Source organism: Tachysurus vachellii, chromosome 6, assembly GCF_030014155.1.
Source record: "Tachysurus vachellii isolate PV-2020 chromosome 6, HZAU_Pvac_v1, whole genome shotgun sequence".
Classification (NCBI taxonomy): Eukaryota; Metazoa; Chordata; class Actinopteri; order Siluriformes; family Bagridae; genus Tachysurus; species Tachysurus vachellii.
This window is the reverse complement of record NC_083465.1, coordinates 20826306-20844088: the sequence shown is the minus strand read 5'-3', so window position 1 is coordinate 20844088 and position 17783 is coordinate 20826306. Positions and strand designations below refer to the sequence as shown.

The 17783-nt window shown below is 39.5% G+C and overlaps 1 protein-coding gene across 3 annotated transcripts in view; it reads right to left on the bottom strand.

The window, feature by feature from the left end:
• Window positions 1-1042: 1042 nt before the first annotated feature.
• camk2g2 (calcium/calmodulin-dependent protein kinase (CaM kinase) II gamma 2) overlaps window positions 1043-17783 on the bottom strand; it is a 61649-nt gene continuing 44908 nt past the window's right edge. Inside the window, exons 14-21 of one of the 3 annotated variants that reach the window (XM_060872826.1) lie at window positions 15071-15148; window positions 13461-13505; window positions 12790-12844; window positions 7378-7437; window positions 4938-5013; window positions 4667-4761; window positions 4310-4558; window positions 1043-3998 (exon numbers count right to left, since the gene is read on the bottom strand). In XM_060872826.1, coding sequence (XP_060728809.1) covers window positions 4326-4558; window positions 4667-4761; window positions 4938-5013; window positions 7378-7437; window positions 12790-12844; window positions 13461-13505; window positions 15071-15148 — 642 coding nt within the window. In that variant the 3' untranslated portion in view covers window positions 1043-3998; window positions 4310-4325. The remainder of the gene's footprint in view (window positions 3999-4309; window positions 4559-4666; window positions 4762-4937; window positions 5014-7377; window positions 7438-12789; window positions 12845-13460; window positions 13506-15070; window positions 15149-17783) is intronic. The other 2 variants (XM_060872827.1, XM_060872828.1) reach the window with 2 other exon arrangements.

The window sequence follows — 17783 nt, the reverse complement described above, 5'->3', positions numbered from 1 at the left end:
GAACGTGTGCTTTGTTGTTTGTCAGAACCAATAGCAATAGTTATGAGTAACCTGCTTGCTGTATTAAGCAATCAGGAGGGTCATGGAACATTTTATTTAGCTGTTATGTTGGTTGCTGTGTGCTCTGTGTTACGAGTAAGATGTTATGTCATTTTAATATGGCATAACATCTTACAACACAGAGCAACACTTCATGCTCTCGACTTCAACCGAGAACATGAAGACAGTCCATCTGAGCGCACAGAGCAGCGTAAGCAAGCATCATGTATTGTGACTTTGACTAGTGAGCAAAGTGTAGCAAGGGAAAAGGAAGTGTGCTTGTGTCAGTGCTCACAGAACTGAAGTGCTTTCATGCTTGGGATGATCTCTGTATACTAGTTTAACTGTTCAAACAATTAAACATTGTGAACATTTTTAATAACCACGCAACGATGCTGCTCACACGCCCTCGTCAGTCATCCATACACTCTTTTAACGTGATAATTTACCTGGTTAGGAAGATTCAGGAAATTTCAGCAGCTCCTCTGGATTTTTTTGCAGAATGGTTTGTGATCTGTTTTACACAGGGACATGAGACTTGATCACATACTGTAATATCATGGGAAATGACAACCCTAATAACCCTGTTACATGTATGTTTTTATTTTAAAAAATTAAAGTAGTTCTACAGTAATCTAAAGCAGCCTTATGAAGGTTTCTGGTACATCAGCTTTGTACACATGATATTACACAAGTTTGGAATATCACATTCTTAAAATGAAAGAGACCAAATGTCTCTTTTGTGAGCCAGAAAAAACCTCACAGTCCTTTTCAGTGGAGTAGGTTTCATATCTTCCAACCCAAGCATGGTGTTTTCTAATCCAGTGTTGTTAACAGAACAACTTTTTGAAACCGGCTTCTGTGTCATATTAGCTTAGCAGGTGGAGGGAGATGTGACTCAAATATCCATGAAGAAGTGGACACACCATCAGTTCATCCTGGTTATATTATAAAAAAATCATCTAGGATAGACGTATGCTCAAAGAGATTGCAAAGCACTGAGTATGTTTAAATGTTTTTATTAAATACTTTCCCATGTTTCAATAATAACAAAGCTATCATGAAGATCTACAGACATTCAAACAAACACTTGATATTTTTAAACTCTTTTTTGTATTTTTAAATGGTGTTATTAATTGTATGATCATGCAAAAAAATCCAGCATCCAATTAAAACTCAGAGTATAGTCATATGTAGAACCATCATATGGTTACAATGCAATAAATTGAGTAGAATCTGGGGAACATACCAAGCTAAGGCTTTGTTAAACTTTTTTGTCCTTTTTTTTTTGTTTGTGATACTGTACATCACTTGATTTTAGCATTTGAAACAGAGCCATTTTCAATTATCTCGAGAATGCAGGTAACATACATATAGATAGATAAGATAGATTTTCCATTTTTAAGTAAACACAGACAGTGAAAAATATTACCAGAGTAGACATGCATATTTTCCTCCTTCTGTCCAACTGCATATATGGTTTGGTTGTTAAACGTGAGCAGCCTGTTGGAGATATTTCAGTAAGCAAATGAAAGCTCACCTTCCTTCTGCAAGCTAAATGCACAATATGTCTAGCAGGCATCTTTTTTTCTATATCTGAAACACCATCATCCATTTCTCTCCTCGAGTCGATAGGTTTTCTGCTTTCATGGTTAAATATTGAATAAACCGGGTTGTGCTGTTGATGAACATTCCTCATGGCTGTGTGGACGGAAAACGATGGGCCTCAGGACAGACACTACAGAAACCCAACACATCACCCCACTGGAACTGCACAGACACTGCACCAGGGCGCAAAACAGGAACACAGTGTGATGGAGTGGAGGGTGTCACAGTGCTGTGCTGTGTACTGTCTGGTGTGCTGAGCTCTGTGTGAGTGAGGACAGGAGGTTTTATTTATTTTTTTCCCCTCAAGTGTGAACAGTAGGCAGAACTGCTTTGAACAAGGTGAAGGGGTCCAGCTGCAAGCCTTGTCCCCTTTTAGTCACTGATATTTACACAAAACTATGTTACTACAGTGAAAAAATGTCACACAGATGATTGAAATTGAGACACACGTCCGCACGCATACACAGATATGCTTTAAAAGGAGCACACTGTGTTTGAGCAGTAACACAACCACACAAACCTACGCATGACGATTTGCGTTTACAACAGGATTCATTGTACCAGTGCATGATGGGGTGCGTCTAGGATCATGTCTAGGTGTGTGTATACAGGGACGATGGATGGACGGATGGATGGAGAGGACGTGCGCATTCGGCACAGCCTAAGCTCCAGCCTTCATCTACACATGGGCACTGTGTCGATATTTACAGTTTAAAAAATATATGATCCAGAATAAACACCAACTCTAAGAACACGAACATTAGAACAGTACAACACAAAGTATCACAAAGGGACCTACAAACCAACTGTCTTTAGCAGGAGCACTTTCTTCATTCTCAAGTCTGAGCTGAAAGTCACATGATCACCAGGTAATCCATCCCACACTCGCTTTCCTCTATTAAACATGCTCGAGCGTCACTCACAGTGAGTCCGGAGATGGAACAGGGACTAGAAGAACAGACGGTACGTCACAAATAGAACACCACACATACACACACACATGCACGCACGCATAGACTGGTGTCAGGGTGAGTCTCACAACTTGTCCTTGGGGAGGAATTTTCTAACCTGAAGTTGCAGAAATATCCACGCTATGGGAACACGACAGCACAGCGCCTCAGGCTCATGTGCAAAACAGTACAGGCCATTTCTATTCGATTCAAACATGCTTCATAAGAGTCTAGAAAAAGTAGAAGCACACGTAGCCGGCGCTCTAAGAAGCGGATCTAAATGTGTAAGAGAGAACAAGTGATCTGAGAGGCAGGATGAGGTGAATAGTGTTCAAGCTCCGCCTGTTGTTCAGAAGGAGATTAGGAACACGCTAATGAAGTGAAGAGAGTGTTCTGAAACTTCAGGTTCTAACCACTAGGACATGATATAGCTGCAAATAGACAAGCAGTTGAGTAAATTGACTGAACACGTGTCAGGGTTTTATGCACAAGTGTGCAGACGTGTTTGTGTGTGTGTGCATGTGTGTGTGTGTGTACAAGGGCTTTTTAACGCACAACAAAGCAATGAGTGCCAAGTGAGAGCGTGTGTCACACAATCACCCTTGCTCTTTTCTTCCTCCCTATAAATATCAGTGTACAACTATATTGAACGTGCCTTGCTTTTGAAAATCTTGCTTTTTTTTTTTTTTCGTTGAAAACACAAAGAACTTCCAAATACAGCATCATTCAGGAGATTAAAAACACAAAGTTACACAAAAGAACCCTACAAGATAGTAAAAACCTTCCTACACTCCTCTAATCTAGTCTCCCCAAATCAACAGACTGCTAAAATAACTTAATGTCTAAATTCTACACTTTGGTGATATTTTCTGATAATAAGTAAGAATTTAGTTTAGCTCCTCAAATATTCCACCCATACCATTGCTTTGCTGAAATCAGCTAAACACATATTGACAAAAAAAAAAGTAAAGAAACAAAACACCACTAGCCACTGAAAAAGTGGGCTTCCCTTTAAAAATTCACATTTCTGATTTTAAACCGCCGTCACTTTCAGCCCCGTTAACGGTGTAAGGATTGACAATCTCAAAAATTTACAACATATTAATACTTGAAACACTCTTGCTGAACGACGGGCAGAAGAGATGGGCTCATGGGTAAAGGACAAGACAGCGCCCCCTGTGGGCATCAGAAGCATGCAGCATTCGGAGGGCGGGGCCGCTGCCGTCACCGGCCCCCACGTCTAGCTACGGTTGGACTGAAGTGGTGCTGGCCTCAGCTGGCTTTAAAATTTTTTTTTTTTACTTTGTTGTGTAATATTTTCCCCTTTGTGTTTTCTCTTCCGGCCGGGCCCCTGGCACCAATCCGACCACTGAGAAGACATGCTCCAATCATCCAGGCAAGCTGAGGAAGAGACATTTTACACCTTAGTTCATATTTGAAAACAAAACAACTCTTTTTTTCCTTTTCTTCTAAGAAACATTGTATAAGGCAAATTCTGATTTTGCGGAGTACCCTACTTAATTAAGTGCTCAGTTCAGGTATTCAGGTAATATGGTTATTGAGCTATGTTGGGCCTGACAGTTGTGCTGCTAATATTTCTGGAGAAATCTCTGGTTTTGTTAAAAGGTTTTCATTTCATTTACATGTTGCCTGGCTTTCTCCCAGGTAAAGAATAGGCATGATATAATGTGGACTGCGTGTGAGTGGTGTACCTGTGCCTGGTGTAGTTCATTGTAAAGGGGCAGCGGGTGCTCCTGAGCAGTGGAAGTGCACATTGAGCCACTTGGAATCACGGCGGTGCCACACACGCGTCTCCTCTGACTGGCAGCTGCGCGGGCGGCCCTGGCTATCAATATATTGAGTCAAGCGGATGTAAGCAATGCAGGCTGCATCCTCTCCGATCAGATGCACGTGAGGATTTAAGATGGTGGTGTGCACCGGCTTACTATTCTTACTCAAGACTTCAGAGACAGAGAGAGAGAGAAATATTATAACTTATGTCACATACATTCCTCTAGGTTCAAACTGCCTATGGAGTACAACTCCATTCAGAACCTGTGGTCACTCACGGTTCTCAAAGTAGAACTTGTGGAAGTCCATGCCTTCCACTAGGTTGCCCAGTGCTTCAGGCTCAAAGGAGGTTAGACCAGGGTCACAGATTCTCCTGAAACAAAATATACCAAAAAAAATTCTCAATATATTTAGACAGAGATTTACATGTAGAAAATACAATACTTCATGAACCAAACATAAAACATTCACTCATTAATATCTGGAGTAAAAGTTCCACTAATTCAATCAACTGAATCAAAAATTCAGTTAACAAGTGTGTGAACTTACGTATAGGCCTCAAAGTCTCCATTGTTGATGGCTTCAATCAGCTGTTCGGTAATTTTGATAATTTCCTGCTTGCGCGCTGATGCCCAAAGAGGTGGGTCAGTTAAATAAGTAAAAAAAAAAAAAAAAGAATAATTAGATATCCCAATACTGACATTTTATATCTAAAATACACATAAAGGAACTGCATGCTAACAGATTCCACCCCAATCCGTCTTTAGACTGCATAATTCCTGATGCCTGACTACACAAATCACGACTACTACAAGCATCTGAGACACATGTGACTTAAAAAACAAAACTAAAAATGATGACCTTAAGAATTGGATACAGGAATTTCAACTCCATCTTACGTTTCTGTAATCACTAAATAATTAGATCTGAATTTATTCATATCTATTTTGATGTAAAATGCTGGAAGGCAACCCTGTGATGTTTGGCCATAAGCAAGTTTCCATGAGCTGCTTTATTGTGTTAAGAATGTGTGAATAGGTAACGATCAATGATACATCAATACACGAGTCTGTATAAATCACATTGTCCTTGGCAGCAGAAAGGCACCTCTTGCCCTGGCTGCATACTAATGCTACCCACGAGAAAACTGAAGCAAACAATGTGGAGCCTGAAGACACTGAAAAACAGCACTAAGAATTTAGTGAGCGTATAACTAATATGTATAGAGACAATATATGCGACATTCCACATGCCAGTGTTTCTCCTTTCTGTAGCCACTTGTGTCTCACTAATTCTACACTCTGCAGGATAGCACTTACACTGCTGTGAGCTGCTGCCCCCCTGCTGCTGCCCTGAGGGTAAGGGCAGGTAAAGCAGTGCACGAGCTCTGCCCTCTACTGCTTCCCGCAGTGTGCTCTGCATTATGCTGAGCGTTGGCTGCAAGGCAATGACACGAATCTACAAAGAGGAAAACTACGCCACACCGCACGCACTCGTGTGCTCAGCCACAACAAACCAAAACTGTCAAGTCACACAATCTACAGACAGTCAGTAAGGCAACACATAGAAGAAAAACACAGAATCCAGGTTGTGTACACAGCAAAGCCTGAAAGACAGCAATGTAGACAGCAAAGAGTGTATTCATCACAATCTGAAAACACAAGCAGGAAATTTCAGAGTAGATACAGAACAGTACACTAAGCAGGCAGCAGGTGGCAGTGGTCACCTGTGTGCACACCAGGAGCAGGTTCTACAGAAGTGGCAGTGACGGCAGGTTAGACTAGAAGCTGCAATGGTAGACACTAACTGAACTACACTGCAGCAACAAGAGAGACCGGTTATGGATGGGAGCACAGGAAAGAGGTGAAGAATGACAGCTTGAAAAACTTCAGACATTGTTAATGTATGCAACAATGCACTTTCTGAAGAATGAAAAGTAGCACAAAAACGTAGCCCAGTTTAAACTGATGTTTCCCCCCAAAAAATCTGTGCTGGATCTGGTCCATGATTGTGCTGGATCTGGCATAATATACCACAAAGCTATTTATTACTATTGTCAGCATGGGGAACAGTATTTACAGAGCACCTACAGCAGACATTTACATTTACAGCATTTGGGAGTGGACGCTTGCTGGACCTGGGATTCCGACTCATGACCTTCTAACCAGTAGTCTAAAGCCTTAACTGCTAACCATATCCCTTTAATTTTAACACCTTTAATGTTAAGCTTAGGTCAAATATATCACTAAGGAAGGCTGTGCATCTGTGATCATATCATGCAATGTTGTGCTTCTCTGGTACGAGCACATTCATGACCTTGGAAATCCTCTAAAGTCATGCAGGGTAATGGTAATGCTCCTAAACGGTTTATTTATTTATTTTTTATAACTAAACTATTTTTATACCTATTTAAAAATAAGAGTTTAGACCATTTTGGCTTATATTTTCAGCACCATAATCATATTTATAATTTGACCATAAATAATTGAACAACAAAAAAAATGAGTCTTCCCAATGATATCTAAAACTTCACTGGCTAAGTGTGATTCTTACACAAGGGCAGAAGAGCACATTAGGCTTTGATTAAGTTGTTGAGCTACATGCCACAGTGAAGCAGACATCAGCCTAATCAATTAGTCTGTAATCAGTTATCGGCTGTCACAACGTCCACGATGCACAAGCACCACAGTGGGATTGATGTCTTTAAATGTTCAGAATCTATAAATTCGACTTTCTCCCTTTCTAACCAGACTAAAACTTTGTAAACGTGAGAAAAGTGCAACTATTTTATCAGCAATAAATATAATAGGAAAAGTAATTTATTTGCTTAGATGTCTTATAAATGTAAGAAAAAACATGTCTGTTGGAAGTCTGAGTTCATGATGGACATGAAGGGACAGGAATGTCGTACAGTTAGAAGGAAGAGCTACATGGAGCAGAAATGGAGACCAGATCTGGAGTCAGCACTTTGTCATGTAAGGACACTTACTGGGTGGTGGGATCAGGGCAGGAAGTGACTCACTGAGCACTGCACTGTTAACCACGTCAACTGATAATCACAGCCAGTCAAATAAAGAGGGGAAAAAAAGATACAATATACTTATATCCCCATTTCCTTTTATGGGATCATGGTACAAGTAAAGCTTTTAACACCAGTCAAATTGATTGTTTTGTATATGGATTGTGTGTAGATGTAGACTCATGTGTGTTTAGTTTTAAAAGCAAAAAAAAAAAAAAAAACACTCAGACATGTGAAGCTTATAAGCCTCCTTGGTTCATGTAATGAACAAAAACCTTTTCAAAGCTGAACGCCGCCATTTAGCTTAGGACACCAGATTAAGAAAGATGTACAATTTTAGGCTTTATACAAGACTGAATATCACTTGAATGTAAATGATGCCCAGTTGCTTACTGGTGACTGTTTTTTTCTGCAAACAAACACTGCACAGAGGACTGAAGGTTCAACTGAAGGTCATACAGCCAAATGATGCAACTGCCTACCAAAATGGCTCATCAGATGATGAGATGATGAAAGACCTACTTAATGATATTAATTACTTTAGACACACTCTTCCAGGACCTGAGTGTAAGTCTAAGGTATCACATGAATTTGCATTTGAAGTATAAATACAAGGAATCCATCTGTATCTGTTTAGTGTTTAAATATCCATATCTGTGTCCTTATTGAGCATGAGCTTTAAAACATCAACAAGGAGTGTGAAACACTGGCTCTGACTATTTAGTCGGTTCTATTAAAAAAAAGGACAATTATTTAGAAAGGATTACATTATTTTCTGTCCAGTGTCACCCAAATGAGGATGAGGCTCCTTTATGGGTCTGGTTCCTCTCAAGGTTTCTTCCTCATATCATCTCAGGGAGTTTTCCTTGACACCATTGCCTTCAGCTTGCAATGTTGGAGATTTATAATAACTTTATTAAACTTTAAAATATTTGTATTCTGTTTCTGTACTCTTGTAAAGCTGCTTTGAGACAATGTAAATTGTTAGAAGCGCTATACAAATTAGTTGAACACCCCATGAATGCCTGTGTTTAATGCCTGTGTAAATAGTTAAACATATGGGCATTTATCTTCATGTTAACAATACTGGAAGATTCAAGTAAAATAACTAACCTAATAAAACCACCCAAATTTATTTGTCCTTTTTAATGGATAAAATTACCTACAGGTGTATCACATGAGGTGCAAATTATTGGAACAGAGCATTTTGCGTTATTTAAAGCTCAGACATTTGGTTTGGTTTGCTCTTAATCGTCGATGTGAGAGGTATCACCATGGTGAGATCCGAAGAGCTCTCTGAGGCATACGGGAAGAAGATTGCTGATGAATCTGGTAACGGATATAAAACAGATCTCAATAGAATTTGTAATCAGCCATTCCACTGTCTGGCAAATTATTTACAAGTGGATAAGGTTTAAAACAACAGGTCAGATCATCCAAGCAAATTCATCCCAAGAAGAGACTGCTAGACTCTTAAAGGAGTCTCCAAAAAACCCTAAAATATCATCACAGGACCTACAGCATCACCTGATACAGTTGATGTCAAAGTGCACAAATCTACAATCAAGAAGAGACTGAACAACTTAAATTATCATGGGAGGTGTGCAAGGAGAAACATTGTACTGTCTTAAAAAAAAATCTGGAACAGTGTGCAACTGAATTATTTGGACAACAAATCCCAATAAATCTTTTCAGCAAAAGAACCTCATACCAACTGAGAAACATGGAGGTGGAAGTGTTATAATTTGGGGATGCTTTGCTGCAGCAGGACCTGGCCAGCTCATCATCATAGAATCCACTATGAATTCTACATTGTATCAGAAGGTGCTTGAGGATCACTTGAGACCATCTGTCAAAAAACTGAAGCGGAACTGGACATTGAAACATGACAAGAACATATCAGTATATCCACAAAAGAGAGGCTGAAAAGTAAAAAACAGAGAATTCTGAGAGATACACACACTACTGCTATCATATATATATATAAATAAAGGTCCTTCTTTGTCCTACGAGCTTTATATTCATCTGCTCTCCTGTTACAATTTTTTTATTGAGTACCATGAGATAACTATTCTGATGTATACCTCTACTCTCAAGCAAATGCCATTTGAACCTTTATTTCAAACTTATTAAACAAACCATCAAATAGGAAATCTATTTACATAGATACATCATCTGTTTATTTCTGACTTATTCATATTCATTAATATCCCTGATGTGTGTGTGTGTGTGTGTGTGTAATCAGGATGAACTAGAACAAGACGCTCCTGGAGTATTTTGCCTTTACAGTGTATGTTACCCCACTGGGAGATTCAGTAAGTGGGAGCAGAGAGCAAGGGAAAGTGTGTGGGATTGTGGAAGTGTGTAATGCAAACTGAAAGACTGCTAGTCTCAGTCCAGTACAGAATGTAGGATCTTTGGGCTACTCTGTCGTTATGTGAGCAGTGTTTTGGCTGAAAAAACTTCCCCCCGTTACCCCAGCATGGTCAAGCAGATGTGACATGACCGTTGTGGAGTGTTTCCATTTCTACCATTGTACCGTAGCCAATAGGAAAACCAATAAAAGCAATTAGTGCTATTCAAAACACAATGACAACAAACAGGCCTGAAGGAATACGGCTTCGATACAGAAAAAAAAATAGGCTTTGAGATGCTTTTCCTTGAACTACACTAAATGAACGCCTTGAATTGTACGAATGTTTATAAACACTTGGGCTAGCAGATTTTTATGTCCAGGCTCTTTTTTTATTATTATTTTGCCTGGAAGACAAGTAGATATACAAAATAAATCCTGCTATTTATCCTCTTTCACAAACAATGTTTTAGCATGAATGTAACCACACTACACTCTACTCATGAATCCCACCAGTTGTTACACTACACAAATCATCCATGAGTGATCTGTCTGATGAATGAATAGTTTGTACTTGCTGTAATAATTAGCCTGGGTTATCTTGGATTCCAGATAATCTTTTACAGATGATCTCACAGCTGCACAGACTCGAATATTGTGTTGTATTTGTGATGACGTGGTGAAATATAATGTGCTATCAGAGGATACACAATTGTCACCTACATAGAAATTCATACTCTTTTCCCTTAGGCTGTATTAATGCACTTCACTTGCTGAGTAACTAGTCATACTTTATTACATTATGTTAAAGCTATCACATTTTTTGTCTATTAAATCAAGTTTCCTGACAACAAAATGTTTGGTGTATGGCAGCAACCGAGAGGTTTCACTTAACTGGTGGGCTAGATATTAAATCTATTAGTTAACCCTGGTAGATCGCATCTCACTGCTTGAATATAAAAGGGTTGTTCCAAAGGCATGCTAAAAACAAATGAAGTGATGCCTCGATATACGAGTTTAATTCGTTCTGTGACCTTGCTCGTATCTCAAATTGCTCGTATCTCAAAACAATTTTCCCCGTTTAAATGAATTGAAATCCCATTAATCCGTTCCAGCTTGCAAAATTCTACTCCAGTTCTTTTGTTTATGTGTTTTGAATATGAAAAATGTACAGTACATGTATTTATAAATAAAAAATATTGTATAAAAACATCCAGTAATAAAAGAGAATGTTAAAAAAATAAACTGGTTTTACTTTACGGAAGATGCGCACGGAGGTTGAGGGAGGATTAAAGAGGAGGAATTTTGTCTCGTACGTACACTTTCGCTTTAGTTCACTTACTCGCTACTGTACACTCTTAATGCTACTTTATACTTAAATGGAACTTAACTAAACTTAACGAAATTAAATTAAGCATCGCATTAGTTCTGGCAGGCCACGTCGTCAAGCGTGCATCAGCTGTCCACGACGCTCACCAATCCGGTTACGACATCCATATTACACGACAATTTAAATTCCCATTCATAGAGCCACTCTAGCGCTTCGCTGCTGCTGCGATCTAAACTCCCTCCTCCAACCCCGACTCCACCATGCCGGAACCTGTGTTCCTTGTACCAGTTTACGTCATAAATCTCCACATATTTTTCTCTCTCCCTCTCTCTCTAATTATTTAATTATCCATTCATTCATTTATTACTTTCCGTAAGCGAGCATATCTAATACTATGCATGATTAGTGGTTCTGTTATACGGAGGTCTATTCTATTTTCTAGTCGCTGCTCTCCGCGCTCTGACGATGCATGCGCATGGACAAGCGCATGGACAAGCGCATGGACAAGCGCATGGACAAGCGCATGGATTCTTGTCCAGAACAGAACCATACCGCCAACACTATACATATCATCTAATAAATTCTCTTTTGACAAAGTGGTGCTGACAGAACTGAAATTCTCTTAACTGAACTTAATTGCTACAATTTCGGTTTTCTTTACATTCATTTTGCTTAATTTTCTTCTTCACTTGTTTTTGCCTTTTTTGTCACTCTTTCCTCACTAACATCTGCCGGTCGTTTTAATAAAAACCTGTCCGGTCGGCATATCAGATGCGGTGTAGTCGCACAAGTTAAATTTTTTTAACGGATCCAACGATTAAAACGGATCCAAAAATTACAGATCCGCAGATGGTCGGCACCTCACGCAGCGCCTTTGCGACTCTCCATAGGAAATGAATGACTTCCTGTTTATCGGCCGTCGTTTGTCGTGTGCAGTGGAAAGGCGGCTTTAACCGAGTGAGACGCGGGAAGCTGAGGCGGGTGAAACAGAACACACGTGGTTGTTGGGGATCTTTGTTTCGGCGGCAGCGGCGGCTCGGATGTTCGTATCTCAAAAATTTGCTCGTATATTAAGACAAAAATTTGGTCGAATCACAGCTCGTATCTCAAAAAATTCGTATTTCAAAGCACTCGTATCTCGAGGCATCACTGTAGATCCAAGAAGCCATCGTATTGGTTGTGACAGAAATGCTTATAGCAGGATCAACTTAAAGAATATGTGTCCTCAGGCTTACATATCCTATTTCTATGGCTTTATACATAGCGATGAGTAGACCTTTAACATCATCTAAAATATTATACAGATAACTGAACTTCGGTGCCTATTGAACATGAAAGAGAGTGCACCCTAAACCCCAGGCCCTGCACTTCTAAAGCACTGCTCTCTCTTTCAACACCACAGTGCTGATTCAAGCTCATCATCAGTCAGTCTGAACCTGCTTTATCCTGCACTGTAGCTATCACCATCCTGTAAAACTGCCAGCTCTTCAGCCGCACAGCCTCTCGTCGGACCTGAGACATATTCCTGTCCCTTCCTTTCCCCAGTGCCTAACAAAGTAGAAAGTTGGCAATACCATTTAAAAAAAGAAGCATCCATGCATCCTAACACACTTTCTTCGGGCTAACCTGTTCAACTGTCTATCTGTGCTAAAAGGGAAGAGAAAAGACATGCAGATTACGTGAAAGGTTGATAGTGTACCTTTCCTACCTTTCATGTCCTCCTCTTCTGTAGTGTTACAACTCTCCATGGACCCCTGGAACGAGACAAGAGGTAAAGGGGAAAGAAGAGGGGGAAAAAAAAAGAGAGAGAAACAGACAGTTAGGTTAAACAGGTCACTTAGGACTTAAGTGTTTAAAGTTTGGCAGATACACAGACAGATAAACACCCACACACAAACACACACACAACACCAGACAGAGACTCCCATATAATCATGGTCAAACACACTTCCTCTGTGGAACACACCAAGCCCTGCACAAACCAGCCATGTCCTGAGAGAAGGTGAGCTCAATAAGCAAAGCACCATGACACAGTCAGTACAAAGGACCTAAGACAAGTCAGGGAACGTGAGGTTTTTTCTTATCCCAAGTCTACATGAGTTTATTAGTTAGCGTCAGAGGTCTCAGTAGGTGAGGGGATTCCTTGAATACCAATTCAGCCAACTGGACCAAAACCTGCCTATATAATTTACAGGTATGAAAAAAAGATCCGTTCTAATGTATTTATTTATTTATTCACTGAATTGGCTGATTTGCAATTCAAAGTGAGCTCTGGATGGTTCGTTTCTGAGAGCAGTGATGGTGCAGTATTAGTGGTGTTAGTGATGAAAACTGCAGAGCGCTGCAGAGCTGGCAGCTGAAGCCGCTTACCTTGACGCCGTCGGCTGGGTTGTGCACGACAGTGGTCTGTGGTTCCTGAGAAAGGCAGGAGACAGTTTACCATGCAGAGGAGGGGGCAGTAGGGGGATTAGATAGAGCCCCAAACTCCAAAATTAGCAGCTTAAAAACTAGACCACTGCTAATACTAATGCCAAGTGCAGAGGCTAGAGCACACATAGCAGGAGATGAAAGACACCGTAAAGCTGCTGAGAGCACCTATGTGAGAACTATCTGGACAGACAGGTGCTACGCTTTGTGCTGATAGAAGATTTCAGTAAGTACTTAAGTGAATAGAAGAGCAAGGAGTAGGGACATATAGCCACATAAACCCTTTTACTAGGCTCACACACAACAGATTGACACAAAGCACTCTGTAAGCACTTTACAAACACTGAACACCCCAAAACACACACACACACACAGACACACACACACACGCACACACACACCAAGCACAAAACAGCAGAAGATGCAGTCCCAACATAAGACACTTTCTCTAAATATCTTTCAGAATTGCAGCCCCTTTATCAATTTGCTTTAAAATTCGATGAGAGCTGTGATCCAATTGTGAGAGAACAGAGCAACCTTAGAGAGCAGCTCAGTTTCATAGCTCATAGCTGCAGTCTTTATTTCCCTTTGATATAATTTTGATCTATTAGTGTTTACATTTTCTGAATAAAAGCTACTTACATCATTGACAGCCATCAACAAAACACTGATGCTGATGATTTACTCATGAATATAGATGCTGCTGATATCATTAATAGCACAGTACTGTGAATGAAGAGAAACTTGGAGTTCTGTTTCTTCCTATTTCAAGACGTTATATAAAGTTATATCAATGGAAAAAAGGCGGTGTGAAGCAAACATGCTAACCACTAAGCTACCATGTCACAAAATAAGTAAACAATCAAAAACCAACAAAAAAAAGGGGTCTGCATTGCATTGATGATCCAAAAAATAAACGGCAAAGGTGGCATTTAGAAATGAAATGTAAACGTCTATTAAAATGAGAACTCTAAGTTCTGGGTGTAATATAGCTGGTGTAAGTTAGAGAACTATAAGAACTTTCAAGAACTATAATGAAGGTGGGAAATAATAAGGAACTGCATCTTCTTAACTAATTACTTTATTGTACTTTCTAATACAAGTGAGTCCTGTTTTACCTTGACATGCTGTCAGGGTACTAGATATTAGCTCAAGCTCACATCTAGCATGTTTATGGGACATATCTTTTGTTTTGTGCCATAGGTTTGAATGAAAGACACAAGGGCATTCGTTTATAAAAAAAGACTTAGCAAAGGTTAGTCATTAAATCTAAATTTGTGAATTTCAATGATGGAGCATGTTGGTAAAACAGGGCTCAACAATGAGATTCAATACACTTCAGTGCTTTAAGTTAAATGAATTAAAAACATTAGTAACATCACACATCTCTAAACCGAGGGCAGGAAGGAAGGATGATTAAAGTTGATTCAACTTAAAACAAAACAGATGGGACAAGCTGATGGGGGGAAAAAAAAACACCGAACCGAAATGTGTGGACTGCTAAATCAAACATGAGTAAAGCAACAATGAGGAAATAAAGAGAGATGAAGTACCATTGGTGCTGTGGATGATATGCTGCTGTCTTTGGTGCTGCTGCTTACTACACTGTTTTTATTGTTGTTTGTCTGTGGCTGGGGCAAAAAGACAAAACACAGGGCAAAAATGATTTCTGATCAATTGATTTCCAAATGAAATTAGTCCAAATGCCGATGACACTGCTAGGAGGACGAAGGCCAAGCGTCTTCAGAGGAAACGCTTAGCTTACACAGCACGTCATATATTCTGCTCTTATATGCTGCAAAATCAATCTGATATATAAAACAAGCATCTGCATAATACTGCAGCTATTAAACAAGCGGTCTTTAATGTGCACTGGATTTGCACTACAGTGACTAAGTCAAGAAATAATAATGCATGTGTGAAAGTCACAGATTTATGTGGGCTCCTTAAACACTCACAAGCTACAGAATAACTAGATTTGTATCATGTATAATCTACAACGTTAACACTGCTCTAGTGCTTAGGATGTTGTCAGCTACTTATCAGGAGCCATTAAGCATTCAAAAACAGCTTGATGTTCAAAGAGGTTTTCCTAAAGTATAAGGGGAAATGTCATTAAATAATAGAAGGATGATGCTCCTGCAGAGAGATAAACTGGTACCTACGGAGACAAAAATAACTTCACATCAGTTGCATCTACCCAAACACTTACAAGGCTATAATTAACAACATTATACCGGATATCATGGAAGACATTGTTCAAGTCTTGTGGAGGAATGCTACAAGTCCCTGACAGCCCACTGCATGCAGTGAAAAAAGTAGAACAAAAAAAAAATAAAAAAATAAAAAAAAAAACCACGATTTTTGATGTCACACATTATATATTCAGGTATACTGTTGACTTGTATAAGTAATGACTACAAATGAAAAAAAGCATTGTAAAGGAGATATAGGTATTTAAATGCAATTTAACAGTACAATTCTCATGGTCAAAATATAAATAAATAAATAAAACATTTTTCCTTTCATTTGTTTCATTCTTTCCAGGGAACTGTGAATGGAACTTAATTAGTTTCATTATAATCTTGATCCTTTAAGCACTTGAAAAGGAAAGAGACACATTTTCTGTATTTTAGGACATGACTACATGCGCTGCTGACGGACTCGACACAGCTCATGCGTGTGAGGTTTCACAGATGCCCACACTCTTTGCTCAGAGGATTTTTATATTGAGTCTATAGTCAAGCCTTTGACATCAAGATTCAATTAAAATCGGAAGAAACTGGGCTGGTGTAGTACTAATACCACGTCTCTCAACTCCAAATATTTATGCACTTTTGAAATCCTTATACATTGTCCTGTCACGTTTATCACGCAGTCACATGATAAATACGTCCTTCCTTGTCTAAAAGAACAAAAGTGGCTCCAAAAAAAGAGTGAAATGCACAGCTTCCCTTTTATAATACTATAGAAATATATAAAAACATGAATTTTATGCTTGTATGTAAAGACGTTTATTAATAAGTATACCGTGGTGTTCGTTTGTATGAATGTATGTGATGCAGCCTCGGATAAAACGATTCATTCTATTCGAATTCATTCTAACGCATGATATCGCAACCTAACTAAGCCACACTCAGTTTGCGTGATGGTGGGAAGAGTAGCATCCAAGTAATAGAGAGTACAGTGTGTGTGTTGGGTCAGGCCTGATCTCGTGCAGTTGAAGCAGAGGTAATGGGTGGTGTGCATTGTGAGATGATCGCACATGCATAGATAAACATTTTGGCCTGGCAGAAATCCTAGAACATCAGGTTGCAGTGAGAAAGACGACTTTTTCTCAACGTGACGATCTAATCAGCATTCCTACATATTTGCTGTTTTGCACTAGTCAAAGTGCACATTCACATATTTAAGATTTACTACTACAGCTCCCAGCGCCACATACAACTCTATCGTTGCCAAAATCTCTCTATCAGATCAACCCCAGAAAAACAAAACAAAAAACAAAAACACTTTACCGCATTTACTGAATGCTGCTGCTGCCTATTAGATGCAACTAACCAAAGACAGAACACCAAAGCATGAGAAATGTATATCCATATATGTATAAGCTATATTGTAAATGAGGAACATCAGAAATCAAGTTTAAGTGTGACAAGGATGAAAAGTCTTTCTTCACTTTGGCAAGCTAAGAATGACGCAGCACGTCAGTAATGGGCACGGTGAGAGACATGGCCTGCTGCGTGTGGGGATGCTGTTGTGCGGTTGCAGGGTGTTCGAGTGATGGGATACTGTGTTGGGTGTAGGATTTACTTTGCTAATGAAGATCAGCAAGGTGTAGTCTATCTAAAGACCAGGTGACATTAAATGTAAAAGCGATAAAAATGATGATTTGTGCACTTCTGAGAACTCTTCTGCCACAGAAGGCTTGAAGATGTGCTCGTTACAGCATGAAATATTAAAAGGTCCACTAAGTAATAAACTAAATACTAGCCCTCTAGCATCATAACTAAGACCATGTGCCTTGCTGCATCACCTGGGCACACTGACAGGTTTTGTCTGCCTCAGCCTTTTCTTGGCCCGTTCTAACCATTACACAACTCTGCTCTGTTATGGCAAGTGAATAGGAAGCAACAGCAACATTCATCTTAGTGGACCTTAAAGGATTATATGGTGTGATATGCACAGATACATGCATGTGTGTGTGTGTGTGCGTGTGTGTGTGTGTGTGTGTGTGTGTATATAAAACCAAAGGGAATGGCTGCG